The 20,400-nt window shown below is 57.8% G+C and overlaps 1 protein-coding gene across 6 annotated transcripts in view; it reads right to left on the minus strand.

The window, feature by feature from the left end:
- The window catches only part of ANK1 (ankyrin 1), a 240,003-nt gene that overhangs the window by 3,374 nt on the left and 216,229 nt on the right, over window positions 1-20,400 (minus strand). For 2 of the 6 annotated variants that reach the window (XM_043893247.1, XM_043893249.1), the window contains exons 39-43: window positions 15,210-15,768; window positions 12,136-12,373; window positions 7,023-7,106; window positions 5,913-6,053; window positions 5,559-5,692 (exon numbers count right to left, since the gene is read on the minus strand). In XM_043893247.1, coding sequence (XP_043749182.1) covers window positions 5,594-5,692; window positions 5,913-6,053; window positions 7,023-7,106; window positions 12,136-12,373; window positions 15,210-15,768 — 1,121 coding nt within the window. In that variant the 3' untranslated portion in view covers window positions 5,559-5,593. Of the gene's footprint in view, window positions 1-5,558; window positions 5,693-5,912; window positions 6,054-7,022; window positions 7,107-8,082; window positions 8,489-12,135; window positions 12,374-15,209; window positions 15,769-20,400 lie in introns of those variants that run through there. The other 4 variants (XM_043893250.1, XM_043893248.1, XM_043893252.1 and 1 more) reach the window with 4 other exon arrangements.

Here is a 20,400-nt window from a genome sequence, read left to right on the forward strand (position 1 = left end):
AGCAGGGTTAAGCTCCTCGCCAGACTGAAAAGCCAGGCCTGCTGCCGCTATGGCGTAAGCGAGCTGTCACCCTGGAAGGGACCCCTCCACCACGGCCCGTGTCCCTGTTAGCGAAGCCACCTCCTCGGAGTCCGAACCCCCGTGCCCACTGCTGCCTGCCTCTGACCTCGGCTCCTCCGTCAAGGACACCATCCAGTTTCCTCTCGGCTGAAGTTCGGCCCTCCAGCCCTCTCCTCCAGGAAGCCCTCCTGAAAACTCCAGCTCCCCTTCTCTCTCGCCTCTTGTGCCACAGCCTGGCATGTGACGAACAGTCTGGCTGAGAGCAAGAACTCTGAAGCCAGGTTGCCTGCACTCATATCCTGTCTCTGCCGGTTTCCTGCTCTGTAGTCTCGGTCAAGTTACTTATACTGTCGGGGACTCGGTTTCCCTTGCTGTAAATCAAGGCCAGAAGGAGGAGGCAGCTCATTTGACTCTTGTGATGCTGGACAGCTAACCCTCTAGGAAGCGCTAGGGACCCTGAGCAGTACTGGATACCGCCGTGGTCGGGACCCGGAAACACTCCTTCCTATCTGTCCTGTCTCTCATCTGCCTACCTCCCTGGCTGGAGTTATCAACACTCTGAGGGCAGTAGCCAGCCTTAACTCTTCCTGTGGGGGGCTTCCCAGGTGGTGCCAGGGGTAAAGAACCTGCCTCCCAATGCAGGAGATGTAAGAGACTCGGGTTCTTGGGGTCGCAAAGAGTCGGACACGGCTGAAGCGACTGAGCACGCGTGTACGTACCCTTCCCGCGGGCGCCAGAGCGCCTACCCTCGCGCTGTGCACGCCTCTCGTAAGAGACCTTACAGAACCCTGAGCCTGGGGAAGACAAGCTAGGATCTTCCTCCCGCTCTTCGGCCCTGACACGGAGCAGAGGAGAAGGTTCAACGCGGAGAGGGATGATTCTGGGGTAACCGCTCTTCCTGTCTCTGGGTGAGCTCAGCTCCAGGAGGCGTTTGGGCCCGGCCGGCAGTGGCAGTGGTGGCCAGGGAGTGCGGACCTCTGCTCGCCACTGCCCTGGATGCCCATCCGGAAAGGTCTCACCCCCCAAAACGCTAAGCCAACAGCCTCCTGCAGCTCCAAGTGGCCGGGCAGGTCAGGCTCTTTCCCTCATGTCATCTCTCTGTGTGTGCCACCGGCCCCTGCCCCTGCCAGTGTGTGGGTATCTCCTCTCTCCCGAAGCCCCAGGCTCCAATACACCTGCGGAGGCTGGAGGTGAGAGTGGATTGTCACTTAAAACAAAAGAGGAAAGTAAACAGGACCTCAGCCCGCCTTGCCTCCTCCTACGGAGACTGTGCTGTGCTAAGATGCTTTAGTCGTGTCCGACTCTTTGCCACCCCATGGACTGTAGCCCGCCAGGCTCCTCTGTCCATGGGATTCTCCAGGCAAGAACACTGGAGTGGGTGGCCATTCCCTTCTCCAGGGGATCTTCCCGACCCAGGGATCAAACCCGAGTCTCTTAGGCCTCCTGCACTGGCAGGTGGGTTCTTTATAGGTTAACTTTCATTTATTAAAATATTCTGGGCTTCCCAGACAGTAAAGAATCTGCCTGCAATACAGGAGGCCTGGGTTCCATCCCGGGGCCAGGAAGATCCCCTAGAGAAGGAAATGGCAACCCACTCCAGTATTCTTGGCTGGAGAATTCCACGAACAGAGGAGCGTGGTGCTGGGTCGCAAAGAGTCAGACACAACTGAAGCGGCTAACAGTTACTTACTGTTAAAATGCTCTCTTTAGTCAGAGCGAACACAAAGCTTGGCAACTACAGTGTCCGAATGAAAAGTGTCTCTTGGAAAAGGAAACAAAAAAAGCAACAGCTATCGCATGCGTGGCACGGCCCAGCACTCAGCTGGGCACCTCTAACCTAGAGGGCACAGGCTGCCTGCTCCCTGCTGTGCCCTGGCAGCGCTGACACCCTGATTCTTGGACCTGGAGCAAAACCCACCAGCTGCTTCCTGCCTGCCGCACACTGACCAGGCTTGTCTCCACAGCAACTATCTAGCTCCTTCAATGGGACTAGAAAGTGCCCTCCCCCACCTGCCAGAACTCATGCAAAATCCTTCCCAAGGGCAGGCGGGATAGGTGCGGAATTGGAGTGGGCACCGGGGATCAGGGTGTTCTGCCCTCTGGGCTGTTCCACTGCTTTGAACAAACTATCGCTGTCTCATCTCAGCTCACCTTTTAGGCGTCAAGTCTACAACTGTGCCACAGGATCTCTGGGCGGTTTGGGAAGAAAAATCAGAATGGGTCCTACTAACCCACTCTTCAGTCTGCAACAAAATCACTGGAGCTTTTGTCCCAATCCTGAGCCCCAGGACGGTGGTTCAGAAGTGCTGGGCAGGGCCGGGAGTCTGCTCTGTCACCAGGCGCCCGGATGAGGGTGCCACAGGGATGTGGGCAGCACTTGGAGAATCAGTGGACTGGGACTGGGCAATTTAGAAAACCCTTTCACAAACGTAAACCCACAGATCGCCATAACCACCCTGCAAGAGGAAAACGCTGGGGCACCTGAGGCTTGGAGAGGTCAGCTGACCCGCCTGGGTCACGCTGCACGAAAGACCTGCCGTTGGTTGAGGGCCAGGATACACCTTGTATTCTCCTTACTCCTCACAGTCGCCCTCACGGTTACCATGGTTATTTTTAAGCCCAGAAGGAAATGGCAACCCACTCCAGTATTCTTGCCTGGGAAATCCCATGGACAGAGAAGCCTGCTGGGCTATATAGTCCACGGGGTTGCAAAGAGTCGGACACACCTTAGCGGCTAAACAACAACAGCACCGGAGTGACACGCATTCAGAGAGAGTGATTTCATCCTCCCAGTAGGAGACGGAAGCTTGAGGAGCAGGAGGAGCCAGGCCTGGACCCTGGACCCCTGCCCAGCTTCCACTCTCTCTCAGTCAGTTCTCATTGTCTGCAGGAGGCATGTTCTCTCGAGTAGCCAGGACCCCTGAATTAGCCAGGCCTTGGCCATTGCTCCCCAGCAAAGTGCCGCTCAGGGTTCCTGCCAGCCTCTGGTCACGACATGTTTTTCAAACTATAAACACACAACCCTGTCTATTTCTGATCAAAGACAACATATTTAATGTAACACTGACCCTTGAACAATATGGGTTTGAACTGCACGGACCCACTTATACATTGGCTCTCTTTGTCAATAAATATAGTACTTGCATTTTCATTTCACAGAATCTTTAGACGAACTGAGGGTGGGGGTAAGTTCATATCGGATTACAGGTCACAGCATCTAGAGTTGAAAGAACCAGGGTTTGAACCCAGGATTCTATCCAGACCGTTCCAGCTTCCTGCCCTGGGCATGAGTCATTCATCAAAGCCTTTGTTTTTTAGGCAGACAGAACAGTGCTGAGATTTTCAACTGCCTGGAGGGTCAGCGCCCCCTAAGTCCCAAGTTGTTAAAGGGTCAACTGGATATTGTTGCATTATTAATACTGAACTCGTGTCCCGCAGAGCTTTAACTCATGACTAAATGAAGCTCATCCGACACACGGATTTCCTCCACACGACCCATCACAGCCCTGCTGCTCTTAGCGACACCAGACAGCAGGGCTATTTATAACAGCGAAATCACCCACCAACAGCACAAAGATGCAAAAAAAAAAGTGACACTAAATAGACACCAAAAGGACGCTGGGTCTGAGTATGATCTGAAACAGGGACAGAGAGACGGTCGCCTTGTTTGACCTCCGCTGGGAACAGGCCCGCGGGGGACCCACTGCTTTACTACCGGCACGTCCCTGAAAGGCCACGGGAGGGAAGCGTGGGCCTGCTGGATTTGGGGGTTACAATGAACTGTAACTAGTAGGCGACTCTGCAAGTTAGCAATTATTTGGAATCCGGGAACGCCCGGGGCCTGTGCAAGCTTGCAAGTGGCAGGTAGCAAAGCATGAAGGACTGAGCGCCCTCAGCCCCTTCCCCGTCTTGTCTGCACTCTGTCTTGCTCAGGTGGTAGAGCCTTGCAGGCTGTCCCCTGGGCTCTGGGGACCAGACAGGAGCCTCCTGCACGCTGGCCCCTGCCCCACAGACTTCCCTGGCCTCTTCCAGGCAGAAGCCTTATCCCTCTGTGGTAGCCAGGCCGCTCTGCACCCCGCCACCCACGCCAGGTGGCCTTGGACCTGCATCTCCCAAGTGTGTGTGTGTATGTGTGCGTGGCGGGGTTCAGCCACTTTGCAGATCTACAGAAAAAAATTTCCTAATGTCTAGGTTCCGTCCTTCCCCTGGCCTGCGGTCTGGGCCACCTCTCTCCTGTTTGGGAACAGCAGCAGAACCTGAGCCAAACGTCACTGCCCTAAGAAAAATAAGGCCCAAGAGTGTCCTCTGCCTTCCACTCTGCTTTCTCAAAGTATTTGCACCTCTGGATCATTTCCAGGACTGACCACAGCCGATGCTCTAAACCAGCAGCCCGCTGGGACCCTGGCAGTGTGCGGGTTAACGCGGTGACCTCCTTAAGCTGCTGAGAAGTCAGGTCTAATTTTATCCTATGACTGAATGGGCCAGACTTTTTTTTCCCCCCTCCAAGTGCTGAGGGAAGCCCAGAGTCAGCACTTCTGGGGGCTTGGGAGACAGCGGCCCTGCGGTTTTTTTTTTTTTTTTTTTTTGCCAAGTGCAGAAAGCGAGCCTGCTGGCCTCCGGCCTAGAGCCAGGCCCTGCGGGTGTAAGTGACAACAGCCGGGTGCGTGCGCGCGCGGGCGCCGGGGCCACGTGCTTCCTGCTTCCGGCCGACTCCCACCCCGACGTGCCCGGCACTGAGCTGATCCGAGCTGGGCACAGCGAAGGGCCTCGGGGCAGCTCAGTACAGGACCCGTCAGGGAGGACGCAGGTCCCAGCGGGCCGCGAAGCCCCGCCCCCACCCCGCACTGCGCAGCCCACTGGAGCGCCTTCGCTGCCTCTTCACGGCCTCCTTCCCTCCCGCACTGCACATCACGCCCGGGCACCCCCCGCCCGTCGCCCCTACAGCCTCCTCTGGTTAACTTTGCCTCTTCCTAGAAAGCCAGGGAGTCACATGCTTCAGAAAACACCAAGGAGGATGGAAGCCTTGGATTCCGGGTTCAAGGTACAGCTGCGTTCCAAGCCTCTCCCCGATCTTCCTGGGCACGTGCGCTGAAACCTCACAGATAGCGGACCCCACTGCACCCTCCGGGGCCCTGTCTCCCACCCCACCCCAGGCTCCCTTGCTGGGCTGGGCTTCCAGAATAACGATCCTACGGAGATGCACCCAGTGCTTCTCCCTTAGGGAAGCATGTGTCCCGCATCTGTTTCTGCACTCCCGAGGAACGGGCCAGCAGAGGCTGTGACGGTTCTCTCGAGGAGGAAACAGCTCAGAAGGCACCGTTAGTAAGCGGGAGTCTGAGCTTGGAGACCACAGCCATGCCTGGTCCTCCCACTTCATGCTGGGAGAGGTGGGAGTTGGCGGAAGGATGGGGATGCAAAATGAGCCACCGTGGCGGAGGTTGGGGGGTGGGTGGCAGCGGGAGACCGGGCCATGCAGAAAAGACCGATGCCCGTGTTACCTCCAAAGAGGCCATTCCACAGGAGGGGCTGGAGATCACTGCTTCCCCCTTTTGAGGCTGGCCCGCTTCACTATCTGAGCCCCCTTCCTGCCCTCTATCAGGTCCGGCTGCAGGCCACTTCCTCTCAGCTCCACCTGGAGACAGCAGTTCAGACAGAAGGCAGGACAGATCACACAGAGAGACGGCGGGAATGCCAGAGAGGACAGGCACCCTACGGAGGCGGCGGGAGGCTCGAGGGGGAGCCGGCAGACAGGTGAGAGGAGAGGCCCAGGCGGGCTGGCGCAGGGGCAGTGGAGGTCCCGGGCCGGCCCCTCGGAAGAGCGAGGGCCTGGGAGGCCGCGGCCCCGGCAGTACCTTGGCGTGAGTCATAAAGGAATCAATGTCCGCCTCCATCTCACTAGGGTCCTCCGGGGGCCCCTCGGAAATCACCTCCTCAAGCTCCTGGGTGTCATCGGGTCCGGAAGGGTCTATCTGGCGAACAACTTTGCGGACGATCTGGAAAAATGAGAGGGAGGGTAGGAGGGGGCTGGGGGAAGCCGTCAAGGAAGAGCTTGAAAAGGGGCAGGTTCCGGAGTGCAGGGGGTGGGGGGGTGGATGCGGGCTGTGACCCCAGGTGCCCTTCCCTGTGGTCAAGGTCAGGGGCGGCCTCTGACCCCCTGGTTGGGTGGGGAGCCTGCACTGGGCGGTCTCAGAAGGCCTGGAATTTGCGGTGGCGGGGGGGGGGCGGGCGGTCTCGGCGGGGCTCATAGACAAGCGGGTCTGACCCCGTGACTTCCATCTCTAGCCCATGGGGTTCATTCTGCCTGCTGCTGTGTGACCAATGTTTACACTGTCTCTCTTCCCTGCACAACGGTGAGCCCCTGACAGGGAGGGCATGTCTGTCCCTGCAACCGTCTGTTCCCTATTCACACATCTGAATATGCCAATGACTGTCTGCTCTGCACCAACCGTGTGCAAGGAGCGGGAAGGTGAGAACATGCACAAGCCTGGAGCTCCTCGTGCAAAAGGGGAGACCAGGCCCTGTTCCGACCGAGTGTGTGCACCAGAGCCACAGCGGTCAGCCCCCGCCGGCACCCAGCACAGCGCTTGTCCGGCAGAATCGCGGCTCCTGGTGGAGACCTGCCGCCAGCCCCATGCGTTCTCACATCCTTTTTATCTCAGGAAACCCTGTGGGGACACCCCCCCCCCATACTGCTGTCACGCAGCTGTTTTCAGGGCCAGGTGTCACAGGACTAGGTATGGGCTGCATCCACAGGGCCCTGTCCTTCTGGAACGCGGCCGCCCCAGCTGAGCTCAGGCTGAATCAGGCAAAGTAAGGACCGCCACGTCTGGAACTGCGGCAGGTACCCGAACCGTCCCATCTGAGCCGGGCTTACTCCACTGTTACGGCGGCAGCAAGACACTGAGGGTGAGCCCAACGCCCTCTGCCTGGCTCAGGGTGAGCCCAACGCCCTCTGCACTCACCTTCTTGGTGACGACGTTGCCCTGCTCATCCGTGAAATGCTCTTCGGTCACCTGCTCCCCTGGAATATTCTGAAGCTCATTCCCCTGGAATCAGAGGCAGGGAGAAAACTCGATATGGATAAGTGGAGATAAGGATGGAAAGAAAGGGGAAGTGAAAGTCGCTCCGTCGCATCCGAGTCTTTGCAGCCCCGTAGACTATACAGTCCGTTGGGTTCTCCAGGCCATGCTGGAGTGGGTAGCCATTCCCTTCTCCAGGGGATCTTCCCAACCCAGGGATCGAACCTGGGTCTCCTGCATTGCAGGCAGAGTCTTTACCAGCTGAGCCACACAAGAGAAGCCCAAGAATACTGGAGTGGGTAGCCTATCCCTTCTCCAGCGGATCTTTCTGACCCAGGAATTGAACCGGGGTCTCCTGCGTTGCAGGCGGATTGTTTACCAACTGAGCTGTGAGGGAAGCCCAATAAGGAAATAAGGTAGCAGTAGCAGCAGCAGCCAGAATCTGGTTGAGACCCCACCCTGGCAGGAAATCGCAACTCAGCAAGAAGTGAGTTGGACTGACCAGCGGCTGCTCCAAGTTGAGGCCGTGGCGGGGGAGAGGGGCACCTCCGGGGGGCCCTGGGCCTGCAGTCGGGAGGGGAGCCCAGGCTCACGGGAGCGCCGAGTGAAGGATCCCTGCCATCAGCCCCAGAGTGGGTGAAACAGGGGCCTCAATGATGCAGACTGACGGAGGAGCTCCTGGGAGAGGGAGACCCTGATGTCTACTCTGACGGCACTTTCAGGGGAAGAACGCCCCGGCCACAGACACCCGCGCCCCGGGGCGGGGGGGTCTTGCTGCTTCCCTGAGCTGGCTGTGGACATAAGCAGGCGGAGGGCCAGCCTCCTCAGTCCCAGAGCGGTGCCTTCTCGGCCATCGTGGGGGACGGGGGGTGGGGAGGGCGAGGAAGTGCCGCCCAGCTTGGGCCTGCACATCCCCAGCGCCCCCCGAAGCCAGGCCGCCTGACCTCTCTTCCCGCGGGGCATCCGGACTGGCGCCCCCTGCACCCCCCCGACCCCGGGTTACCTTCAGGAGGACCCGGCGCCGGACCACCCTGGTGGAGACGGTCTCCTCGTCGTCACTCAGCCCCTCACTCTCCCCCAGCTCCTTGTCTAGCTCCTGATGAATGTGCTTAAGCACGAAGCCCAGGGAGCCCCGGACAATGTGCGCCACGTTCTGGCAGCTGACCAGGAAGAAGCCCAGCAGCACCAGGGTGACCAGGAGCTGGGTGACGAAGGTCCACATCCTCGACTGCTCACCAGCCCAGGCCTCCAGGGCCTGCGGAGCCAGGGCGGCGGGGCCAGCCGCTCATTCTCCCTGGGGACTCCGGAGGCCCCCCGGGACCCACTCCATTCTCTGCAGCGCTCACGGGAGGCTGCAAGGCCCCCACGGTGGAACTGCCGCCCGAGTGCCCGCCCGGCTGAGCGCCCGCCTCTGCCCCTGGACTGGCTGACGTCAGGCCCCAGTAATTCTAGCTCCTGAGCCAGCTGCCCCAGGCTGTCCGGCGGGGCCAGAGGGAAGCCGGCAGGTGTGCGCGTCCCGGGCACCGGACGTGCGTGTTAAAGGGCGCTGTGAGAGACACCGCCCCCACTCCCGAGAGCCCGCCCCTGTGCTAGCCAGAGGCAGCTTTAGCCATGCCCAGGAAAAGGGTCCCATTCAGGACTTGGGAAAAAAATCAGACATCTGCAGAATGCGGTTCCTGGTGTGTGTCCTGGGTGGCTACCGCCAGGACCATGGGGACGTCCACCAGCTTGCTTGTGGGGTGGGGCCAGCTAACACCCTGGAGGGTGCAGGGTGTGTTTCAAAAATAGCACCCCCCGGGGTGAGTGGTCAGCCCCAGGAGCGCAGGCATCCAGCACAGGTGGCGGGGGCCTTGGGAGCCCGTGCAATTTCATGAGCCCCGCGGCCCTTGGTGCCCCCCCAGCCCCCACCTTAGGCAGCACAGCCACCCTAAATGCAAGCGGGTCCCCGGTGTGTCTATTTAAGGCCTCTCCTTCACAGCTCTTCCCCGGGCAGGGCTGGCAGCGCCAGGGGCAGGAACCAGGCACCTGCAACTCGCCTCTGCAGGCCTGGCTCCCCAAGGCAGCCCAGCAGCTGAGGCTCAAAGGAGTCCCATTTCTGGGACGGGGCGGCCCCTCTCTCTGGGCAGCAGCAGGCATGGCGGGAAGAAGGCAGCAGCAGGCATGGCGGGAAGAACCAGGATCAGGACTGGCACCCCGACCCTGCGGAGGTCTAGCAGGGTGGCTAGAGGCCTAGCGGGGCTGCTGAGGGGGGGGCGCTCCTCTGGGCCTCGGTTTCCCAGCCATCAAGACGAGGGGTGGGTTGTGAGCCCACCCACCACAAGGGACTGTGACGGCCCTCATCCCATGCGGCCCACTGCCCAGGCAGGGCTCTGCGTACCCTTCCACACATCAACTGGGTTACATTAACACCGTCGTGTCTCTGGAGTTCCCATGTCCTCACGCGAGGGCAACGGAGGCACAGAGAGGTTAATGACTTGTCCCATCGCAACACAGGCGCGCCGGGGACGCGGACACGGCGCGTGCAGGGGACCCCGGAGCCCTGGATCCGAGCCTGGGCCGGGAGCCCAAGGTCAGATGCTGCCCACTGGGCCGAAGAGAAGGGCTGGCTGCCTTCCAGGTTGAGGTCCCCAGTTACAGTAAGCACCCCCCAGCCCCCACTGTGCGTTGAGGCTCACTGGAAATACCAGTCAACAGGTGCTCTGCACGCTGTCACCTTCAACAGGCCTCTTGATCATCCCCTGGGCCCCAGGAGACCGTGAGGAGACAGCGCCAAACCTCCCATCCACCCTAGACAGGGCGGCATGGGCCCTGCCCGCTCCTGGGACCCGGGACCAGGAGGCCTGGGACTCTCCCCGCCCTGACGCCGAGCCTCCTGGGACTCAGTTCCCTCATCTGTAAACGGGGCAGCCGGGCACAGTGACCCTGGAGGGCTTGCTTCTCCACGATCCTGCTTTCTCTCCAGTCCTCGCCCGCCCCACAAAGCCGAGCGCAGAGCGGCTCGTGTGTGCTGTCGTCCCCAGGACTCGCGGTGGGGGGCACAGACCCAGGGTTGGGGGGCGGGCCCGGTGCTTTGGGACAAGTACGCACGACCAGGAGTGGCAGAAGTGGGTGCAGTCCGACCACCAAGAACACACGGGGTGGCCTGGGGTTAAAAACGGGTGCAGCGGCCCGGCCATCGGAGGCATGTCCTTGGCAGGGACGCCTTCTAAATAAAACCCTGTTTAATTCCTGGCACCTCTTGGCAGCCAGCAGCCCGGGGCCCATGGTGGAGCCCGCCTGGTCCTGGGGTCCTCAGAGGTGCCTGCGAGGCTCGGGCTGGGACAGGGGCGGGGGGAGAAGCTGGCAGGGAAGGGGAGGGCGGAAAAGGACACGTGCCCACGGCGGAAGAGGGACCGGGGAGGCGCAGAGCACAGGCTATGCGTGCGCTGAAAGCGTCGATACATGTTCACAGGGCAATGACTCACACTCTATACAAACACAAATTAGAAAAGATGTCAAGGATGTCCCTGGCGGCTCTGTGGATAAGCATGCACCTGCCAGTGCTGGGGGGCACGGGTTCGATCCCTGGTGCGGGAAGATTCCATGTGCCGCAGAGCCACTAAACCCACAATGGCTGAGCCCGAGTTCCAGGGCCCGTGAGCGGCAACAACTGAAGCCCGCACGCCTGGAGCCCTGTGCTCAGCAACAAGAGACGCCACCGCGGTGAGGAGCCTGCCCGCACCACAAGGAAGAGCGGCCCCCGATCGTCGCAACCAGAGGAAAGCCCACGCCAAGCAACGAAGACCCAGTGCAGCCAAGAGTAAATAAATAAATAAAATTATTTAAAAAAAAGATGTCATGATCATAAGGGGCTTCTCAAGTGGCACTAATGGTGAAGAACCCGCCTGCCAGTGCAGGAGAGGTAAGAGAGGAGGGATGGATCCCTGGGTGGGGAAGATCCCCTGGAGGGGGGCATGGCAACCCACTCCAGTATCCCTGCCTGGAGAGTCCCCATGGACAGAGGAGCCTGGTGGGCTACCGTCCATGGGGTTGAAAAGAGTCAGACATGAGTGAAGCGACTGAGCATGCACGCAAGATCATAAGACATCTGGGATTAGTTTCAAGACAACGTCAGGGGGAAGTACGTGTGCGCTTGAAGGTGATAGGCTATCCTATCTGGTTTTGTATCTATTTGTCATTTTTCCAAATACAAAAAGGTTTCAAAAAACACATTGAAACAGATGTCCATGGAAATGGGGAGTCAAGACAAGAGGGAATAAATAAAATAAGTCGGGGGGGGACTGAAGGGAGGGTCAAGCCAGAGCCTGTGTGGGGGTTGCCCCCCCCTTCCCAGCCTGTCCCCATGGGGGTCCACCCGTGTGGGCACAGAGACCCCAGGGAACCCTGGCGGCAATCCTTTCTCTACCTCATTTACACAAGGGAACCCAGAGGCCTGGAGGAGAGTAGCTGGTCCTTGGCCCCAAAGACAAGGTAAGACCCAAGTCAGCCCAGTGGCCAGGCCTCTGGGTTCTAAGCCCTTCTTCTTAAAACATGATGGATAAAGAAAACAAAACCAGCTCTCCAAAGACCCTGATGCTGGGAAAGATGGAAGGCAAAAGGAGAAGGGGGCAACAGAGGATGAGGTGGTTGGATTGCATCACCGACTCAATGGACATGAGTTTGAGCAAGCTCTGGGAGAGACAGTGAAGGACAGGGAAGCCTGGCGTGCTGCAGTGCATGGGGTCGCAAAGAGTCGTACACGACTTAGCGGCTGAACAACAGCTACAAGGCCCCCCTCTGATCCTGTGACCACCTTGGGCGTATGAAGGGCGGCCGGCAGTGGGGAGTGGGAAGGGGGCACCATAGGTGTGCTTGGGAGTCTCTGGACCCCCATCAAGGAGAGCCCCTCCCTGCCCTCAGAAGGGTCACGGAGGCCAACAGGTGGGCAGACAGAAAGAGGAGCCACCACCCCAACCTTGAAAGACAGAAACCACTCCCAGCAGGGATCTGACACCAGGGGCCCTGGTCCTCCGAGTGGAGTGTCAGGGAGGCCCTGCCCCAGGGCGCCCGCCTTTACCTGGAGGGAGAAGGTGCTGCCAGCCTCCTGCGTCCACTCTTGGGGGCCGGGTGGCCTCTGCTCCCTGTCAGCCTCGGACAGCTCAGCTGCAGGCCCTGGGCCCTCCTCGAGCTCCGGAGAGCCGCTGACCGTTCTCTGGAGTGAGCGTGGGCCAAGCAGGGCCTCCTCCAGCCAGGAGCCGTGTGCGGCCTCTTGCAGGTAGGAGACGATGGAGCCTTCCGCATCCCAGTCGTGCACCCTGCCCCCGGGAAGAGCCCGAGGACACTGGTCACCCCCAGCCTCCACTCTCAGGGGTCCTCCCCGTCCGGAGCCTGCCCTGCCCTCTGGAGGCTGGGAAGGCGTGACCCATCACACAGCATCTGCCCCGTTCAGACAGACGCGGACACCAGTGCCGCTGGGCCCTGTCCTCTGAGTGGACGGTTCCGCTCCTGAGGCCGCATGATGATCCGGTCATCAGGGGTCCCCACACCCGCGCCCAGCCCCCCGCCCCCCATGTTGCTCCCATACCACAGTCCTCATGCAGGGGCTCAGCTGGTCAGATGACCCCCCACCCCCTGGAAGCAGGCTCTTCCACATCTTCGGGGACACACGCGCCTGCTCCTCCCTCCCTTGCTGGCTGTTCCTTCTCAGTGTCCTTCATGTCTCCTCCTAACTTACCCCCGCGTCTGACCCTGGAAGGGCCCAGGCTCAGTTCTCAGACTTCTCTCTCTGTCTATCCTGCTTCCCAGATGAGGTCATTCAGCCCGTGGCTTTAAGCCCACTAGCAGGTCCCCGGTAGCTCTTCCTGGAGCTGCAGGCCTGTGTGTCCGACGGCCTCCTCGACACCTGCCCTGGAGGCCTCTGATGGGCATCTCGGGGGCTCAAGTCCTCACCGAGGGGCTCCTCCCCAGGCCCATTCCAGCCGTCTCCCCACCCTGCAGTAGACAGCACCCTGGGTCCTTCAGGTGTCAGCTCAAGGACACCTGTGTCCTCTTGGACACCCCTCTTTCTCTCAATCGCTACATCTTATTTGCCAGCAAATCCTTGGGATTCAACTTGCAAAAATACATCCCGAGCACGACCACTCCTGGCCAACCATCTGGGTCCACGTCATCGTGGACTCTTGCCTGCAGCTTGTCTTCCTGCCTCTACCCCTAGCTGTGTCCGGCTATGGCCACATCACCTCGGGTCTCTGCTCAAAACCCTCGACGATTCTCCATCCCACCCAGGAAGCACCATAGTCCTTCTACGACCCCGAGGCCTGCCATGTCGGGCCCCACCACCTCCCTGATCACCCTGCTCTGGAAGCAGTCAGCTCCTCGCTGTCTCTGGAATGCGGTGGGCGTGCTCTGCTCTGAGGCCTTTGCACCAACAGGGCCTCTGAGGGCACCTCCGCTCAGACGCTCACAGGGCTCGTCACCTGAATTCCTTGACATCTTTCTTCCGAGTCACTCTCAGGCATCCCTGGCAGCCTTCTCTATAATTCCAACCACCCCCTTTTCCTCTTTTTTTCTTCTTTTTCTTTCCTGCTTTATTTTTTCTTTTCAGCACTTAGCACTGACAAGCATTTCTTTTTTAAAATTAGTTTCCATTCCATTTAGTTTATCTGTTTATTGTCAGCTTCCCCCCTAGAACAGGGGTTCCCCCACCTCTGGGATCCCAGTGCCCGATGATCTGAGGTGGAGCTGATGTAATCATAATAGAAATAAAGGGCTCAATAAATGCAATGCCCTTGAATCATCCCCAAACCATCCCCCCCGACCCTGTTTGTGGAAAAACGGTCTTCCACGAAATCGGTCCTTGGTGCCAAAAAAGGTTGGGGACCGCTGCACAAGAACATACATGTCTTGCGGGTGGCGACTGTCTTTTTGCTCAAGGCCACATTCTGGCTTGGAGGCATTTGCACAGGGGCCGGGCACACAGCTGGCCTCAATACACTGTCGCGTGAATGAATGAAATCCATCTGTCCCCACGGGAGGGCTGGCCCAGGTCACAGAGCCCGCCGGTCATGCTCTGAGGCTTGGCCGCCAGGCCCCTGGTCCCTGTCTAGGGATGCTGCTGTCACAGCGGGGCAGTGGCCAGCACACACGGGCATCCAATCCATGCTTGTTGAGCAAAGGGCCACTGCAGATGCTTGGGAGGCCGAATTTCACCTTGGATCCTCACCGCTCAGCCTGCCCAATTCTCCTCACGAATCAAAGGGTTCATCTGGGGCACTGAATGATTCCCGGCTATCCTGTTTCCTAAACGGCTTTGGGCCTCAGCCACGCCTTTCCTGGGCCAGCCGCAGAGGCTATGGTGATACCTGTCACTCGTCTGTCTGTTTCGCTCTCGCCCCAAGACCCCTCTGCACTTAGCCCAAGCGCCAGGGTGCGGCGGGCTGTCCATCGCATGGACGTGGCCTGGACACTCCGTGTCCACTGAGGCGCACGAGGCCCTTCCACCTGCACTGCCAGCCTGGCCGGGTCCCAGGCCTTCTTACGGCGGGAAGCGTGGCCAGGAGCTACCCAGGAGAGGAACCATCTTCAACGGCTGAAGCTCTGTCCTGCCCAGATGAGCCCAATTGGCCTCACTCCTCCGAAGAGGCGTAACTAGAAAGGGCAACCTTATCAGCTCCGTCACATGCAGGCCCTGTGACTGCCCACCCACTCGCCTGGGCCCTGGAGCTCCCAGGCTTCCAATTATGGTTTGTTTTCAATCATCGACATAGAGCAGCGACCGGGGCCCAGGGCCTCCGGCTCTGCTGCACTGCCAGGGCTGTGGCTTGTCCCAGCCTGACAATCGCTCTCCCCATCCCAACACCCCCAGCCTCTCTCCTGGGGGCTGCACAAAAGTTGGGGGGAAGACAGGGAAGGACTGACCTTTGCAGACGCAGCTCCACTCTTTATCACAACACAGCGGCCTGCGTGCCTGCTGGGAGGCTCGGGGCGAGCTGGCACTTTACTAAATTATTTCCTCCAGGGCATTTCGCACACAAGGTTTGGGGGGCAGCAGCATATAAAAGTTTCCCCTTACTCACTGCTAGGCACAGGACCCCCCCGGAAGCCCGGAATGGCAAAAGGCACCCCGCCCGGCAGCCCAGCCCTTGCCCTTACCTGTCCTCGCTCGAGTCCGTCGCCCAACTCACGGTGGGGGTTTCTGAGATGCGGGCGTGTACCCTCTGCTGGCCTGAAACAAGAGACACTTCACGCTCTGAGTCCTGCCCTGCACCTGTCGAGTCCTCCTGCCTCTCATGACCTGGCAGCTTCTCTTCTGACCTCTGACCTTCCTCCTGGTCAAGCAAATCGATAAGGCCATTTGTGGCATCTGAATCCACCGTGTCGTCCTCCACGAGGTCCAGAGAGCCCAGCGTGGGGCCCCGGGGTCCCTCGGAGAGCGCCCCCTCCAGCTTCCACTCCTGCCCGGTGGCGTCCGAGTCCTCGGCCTTGCTGCACTCCAGAGAGGAGTCCTCAGCAGTGACCAGCGAGGGCGTGAGGCCCGCGGACCACACCTGCATGTCAGACATCTCCAGCAGGGCGTCATGCTCCGTGCCCGCCAAGGGGATGGCGTCTAGGACGGCCACCTCGTTCCAGTACTGGTCCGCGCGCAGCGGAGAGGGGAGCGCGTAGTGCAGGGAGGCGGGGGACAGCAGCTCGTCCTGCAGCGACGAGTAACCTGGATGGGCAGACAGAGGACGACGTGCTCCAGCGGCGCCCTCCGTCACACGCGCGCACGTGCAGGGCCACTCACTCGCGCGCACAGGCTCGGCCACGATCGGGCATGCGCATTCCGGGGCGGGGCTGCCCAAGCCTTGCGGCTGCTGCCCAGACACGTGGGCCAGAGGACAAGGCTCTGGGGCGCGGGGCGCGGGGCAAGCCGGGGGTGGGAGCTGGACGCCAAGAGAAGAGGATGGAACGCTTGCTCTTCCGAGTCCAGAGCAGGGATCAAGACGCCTTGATCCAGAGGCTTGCGCCAGAGCCTTCCGACAGCTGCACGGAAGGAGGGGCTGCTCTCTCGTTGCACCCACGTCCCCTGGGCACAGCTCTCGGGGGAGGGGGCTCTGTTAGGGAGGCATCTCCAAGGGAGGGGGGCAACCTCCCTTGTGTGTGCATTGTGGGTGACTGTGCCCTGGCTGGGGGAGGGGAGTCTGGCGTGTACAGAGAGCATCCGCAGACCTCGGCGCGGTGGTCAAACGGGAAACCCCAAGGAGGTTGAAGATGCAGCAGCCGTCTGCAAGCAGCGGCGTATGGATTCCAGGAACTGGGAAGGGTCTAAAGTGGCATGGGGGGGGTGGGGCTGGGGGTGGGGTCCTTCGGGGTTAACAGCGGGAGGCCAGGTTAGAGGGCCCAGGAGGTCCCAGGCACATCGCCGCTCCCTTGGAAGTCTGCCTGCTCCGGCCAGGTCCGCCGTGAGCCCGCGGGCAGGGAGCCGGAGGGCCCAGGCCCTTGACGCTGCAGCCTGGTCCCATGCCTGGTCCCTGGGGACGCGCCTGGACCCCGACCTCTGACAGTTTCCTGGTTGGGTCTGGTGTGCAGACCTGAGGAGGAAACTGAGGGGGCGGCAGGTGTGAGTGTCGGGGTGTGTGTTAGGAGCCTCAGCCCTCCGCTAACTGCGGTGAGGGAGGGGATCGCTGCCCTCCCTTTGGAGCCGGTGCTGATCCACCGGCAGGGGAAAGGCTAGGAGCCAAGATTCTCCACTGGGTCCAGCTAGTCTGGGGCCCCTGGGAGTATGCATATGCCCAGAACCTCTGAAGATCCGGCAGAGCCCAAAGGGACCTGCGGCATGGGTGCGGCTGCCCTGCAGGGCCCCCAGCGGCCCATCCCAGGAGCCCAGAGAGGCCCGTAACCCCGTGTCCACACTCTCCATCCCGCCGCTCCTCCCGCACTTCTACTGCTCCACTGCATCCAGGCTTCCGGCCCCTCTCCTGGGCAGACCGGCCCACCTCACGCCCAGCTGGGCCTCAGCTCCTGCCCTCCAGCTGCCAGACTTCTGACAGAGCTCACTGTCCTCATGCACTCACTTCTCCCAAACACACACTGAGGTCTGCTTCCATGTCAGGTATCCTACGTGCCAAAGGGTTGGGGACAATAAACACACAGGCAGACACACACGCACACGTGCACACACATGCGCATGCGTGCACACACACATGCACACACGGATAGGTTCTCTTTGTCCTCTTTCTTTCACGACGTTTTCCCAACGACTCCAGCTCACCTAGATCCTCCATCTCTGAACCTACCCCACAATCTCCCAGGCTGGTTCCCGGGACTGTCCACTCTGTGGACAAGGAGTCTGTCCCAGGGCGGAGCCTTCAGATATGGGAGGGATGCGGGAGCCAGGATGGATGACTTCGCCCATAAGTCATGAAACGGCAATGGCGAACAAGGACAGGTGTGCAAGGTGGCGGGCAACCGAGCTACGTGCTTGACTCTCGTAATCTCCCACGGGAGCCTTCCTCCTGTCTCATCTACAAGACTCCTACACATCTACGTGGTTTTGCGTTCCCAAATTAGGAGAGGGAGGAAGAAACCATGATGTCTAGGGGTGGTGTGGGCTGGCGGGAGGGCTGTGCGGTGACAGGGACCAAGGGAGACCCCCAGCTCTGGCCAAACTGGGAGGGACAAAGCGGAGGGTGGGGGACACGTGTGCGTCGGAGCCTCCCATGATAGTGACACCAAGTCATCACATGTGAGATTATGACCGAACTCGGAAACCAGGGCCACGGCCTTCCAACCCTCCACAGAAATCTCTGCAGGTAGAGGTGAGCAGGCCGTTTAAGAATCATGTAATTAGTTTTCTTCTTGTTATTATTCTTGAAAGCATATTCCGTTATTACCATTACTGATTGTGTTCTCTCTCATGAAAATGTATCCAATGTGTTAATTTTATTTGTCACAACATTACTCCCACCTTATAGATGAGGAAAGGAGAGATTCAGCAACTCGATGGATGGACACAGAGTGGTTCTAAATTTCGCCAATACAGTATTTTAAAGACAGCTTCATGGAGGTACAGTTGGCACATGATAAATGCACATTATATACATAATTTATTTGGCTGTGCTGGGTCTTTGTTGCTGTGAAGCCTCTTCTCTAGTTGTGGCGATGGGGATTACTCTCTAGTTACCGTGCGGGGGCTTCTCATTGTGCTGGCTTCTCTTCTTGTGGAGCACGGGCTCCAGGGTGTGCAGGCTTGGGCAGCTGAGGCATGTGGGCTCGGGAATTGCAGCTCCCAGGCCGTAGAGCAAACGCTCAGTAGTTACGGCACACGGGCATAGCCGCTCTGCGGCAAGTGGGATCTTCCTGGACCGGGGATTGAACCCGTGTCCCCTAGGTTGGCAGATGGACTCTTTATCACTCCGTGAGCCACAGAGGAAGCCCTAAATGCATGCATTTAAAGTAGATACTCTGATAATTTCGGACACAGGGAAACACCCATGAAACAAACCACCAGCACAGTGACGAGGGGGCCGTTCATCACCCCTGAAAGGTTTCCTCAGGCCTCGTATCAGTCCTTCCTTCCACCACCCTGCTCCCAGGTAACCACTGATCTGCTTCCTGTCGCTGTGCATTAGTTTCATTTGCCAGAATTTTATCTAAATGGAGCAATACAGTGTGGAATCTCTGTGTCTTTTTTTTTTTTTTTTAACTCAGCTTAATTTCATCCATGTTGTTGCATGTATTGACAATTCATCCATTGTTTTTTGCTGAATGGCTAGGTCACACTGTAGGGATATCTTTAACTTTTAAAGAAACAACCAAAGTTTTTTGCAAAGTGACAGTCCCATTTACATTCCCACCAGCAGTGCATGGGGATCCCAGGTTCTCCGTATCCTCCTTGACATTTCGTATGGTCAGTCTTTTTCACTCTAGCTCTTCTTACAGATGTGTAGAGTACCTCCTTATATCAATAGTTTTAATTTGTATTTCCCTGATGACTAATGATGCTGAGCATCTTTTCGTCTGCTTGTTTGCCATCTATCTTCTTGGTTAAGTTAAAATCTTCTGCTCATCCTAAAGCTTGGGTTGTTATTATTGAGTTTTGAGAGTTCTTTATATATTGTGGATACAAGTCCTATATCAGATGATTATTTGCCAATACTTTCTCCCAACCAGTAGCTTGGTTTTTTTTTCCAATTTTTTGTAGTGCATTTTGAAGGCCAGAAGTATTTGATGAAGTCCAACTTGTTGATTTGTTCTTTTGCTTTTTGGTATCGCATATAAGAGATCTTTGCCTTATCCAATCAAAGGTTTTTTTTCCCTTATGTTTTAATCAAGAAGTCTTATAGTTTCAGGTTTTACATTTAATCTATGATCCACTTTGATTTAATTTTTGTATATGATGTAAGGTATGAATCGAAGTTTATTTCTGCATATAAATATAGCCAATTGCTCCTGCACAATATGTGGTAACAATGATCCACTGAATTGTCTTTGCACCTTTGCTGAATATCAGTTGTTCCTGTATGTGTGGTTCTGTGTCTGGACTCACTGACTTATCTATCTTTATGGCAATACCACATTGCATTGGTCACTGTAGCTTTGTAATATATCTTCTTGTTCAGTCACCAAGTCGAGTCTAACTCTTGTGACTCCATGGACTACACCCCCCAGGCTTCTGTGTCCATGGGATTTTTCAAGCAAGAATACTGGAGTGGGTTGCCATCTCTTGAAGTCAGTGTAAATCCTTCAACTTTGTCCTTTTTCAAAGTTGTTTTGGATGTTCTAGGTCTTTTCCTAGATAAATGAGAGATACCAAGGGAACATTTCATGCAAAGATGGGTTCGATAAAGGACAGAAATGGTATGGACCTAACAGAAGCAGAAGATATTAATAAACAGAAGAACTGTACAAAAAAGGTCTTCACGACCCACATAATCACGATGGTGTGATCACTCACCTAGAGCCAGACATCCTAGAATGTGAAGTCAAATGGGCCTTAGAAAGCATCACTACAAACAAAGCTAGTGGAAGTGATGGAATTCCAGCTGAGTTATTTCAAATCCTGAAAGATGATGCTGTGAAAGTGCTGCACTCAATATGCCAGCAAATTTGGAAAACTCAGCAGTGGCCACAGGACTGGAAAAGGTCAGTTTTCATTCCAGTCCCAAAGAAAGGCAATCCCAAAGAATGGTCAAACTACTGCATAATTGCACTCATCTCACACACTAGTAAAGTAATGCTCAAAATTTTCCAAGCCAGGCTTCAGCAATATGTGAACTGTGAACTTCCAGATGTTCAAGCTGGTTTTATAAAAGGCAGAGGAACCAGAGATCAAATTGCCAACATCCGCTGGATCATCGAA

The sequence above is a fragment of the Cervus elaphus genome, chromosome 32 (assembly GCF_910594005.1).
Source record: "Cervus elaphus chromosome 32, mCerEla1.1, whole genome shotgun sequence".
NCBI classification, from domain to species: Eukaryota; Metazoa; Chordata; class Mammalia; order Artiodactyla; family Cervidae; genus Cervus; species Cervus elaphus.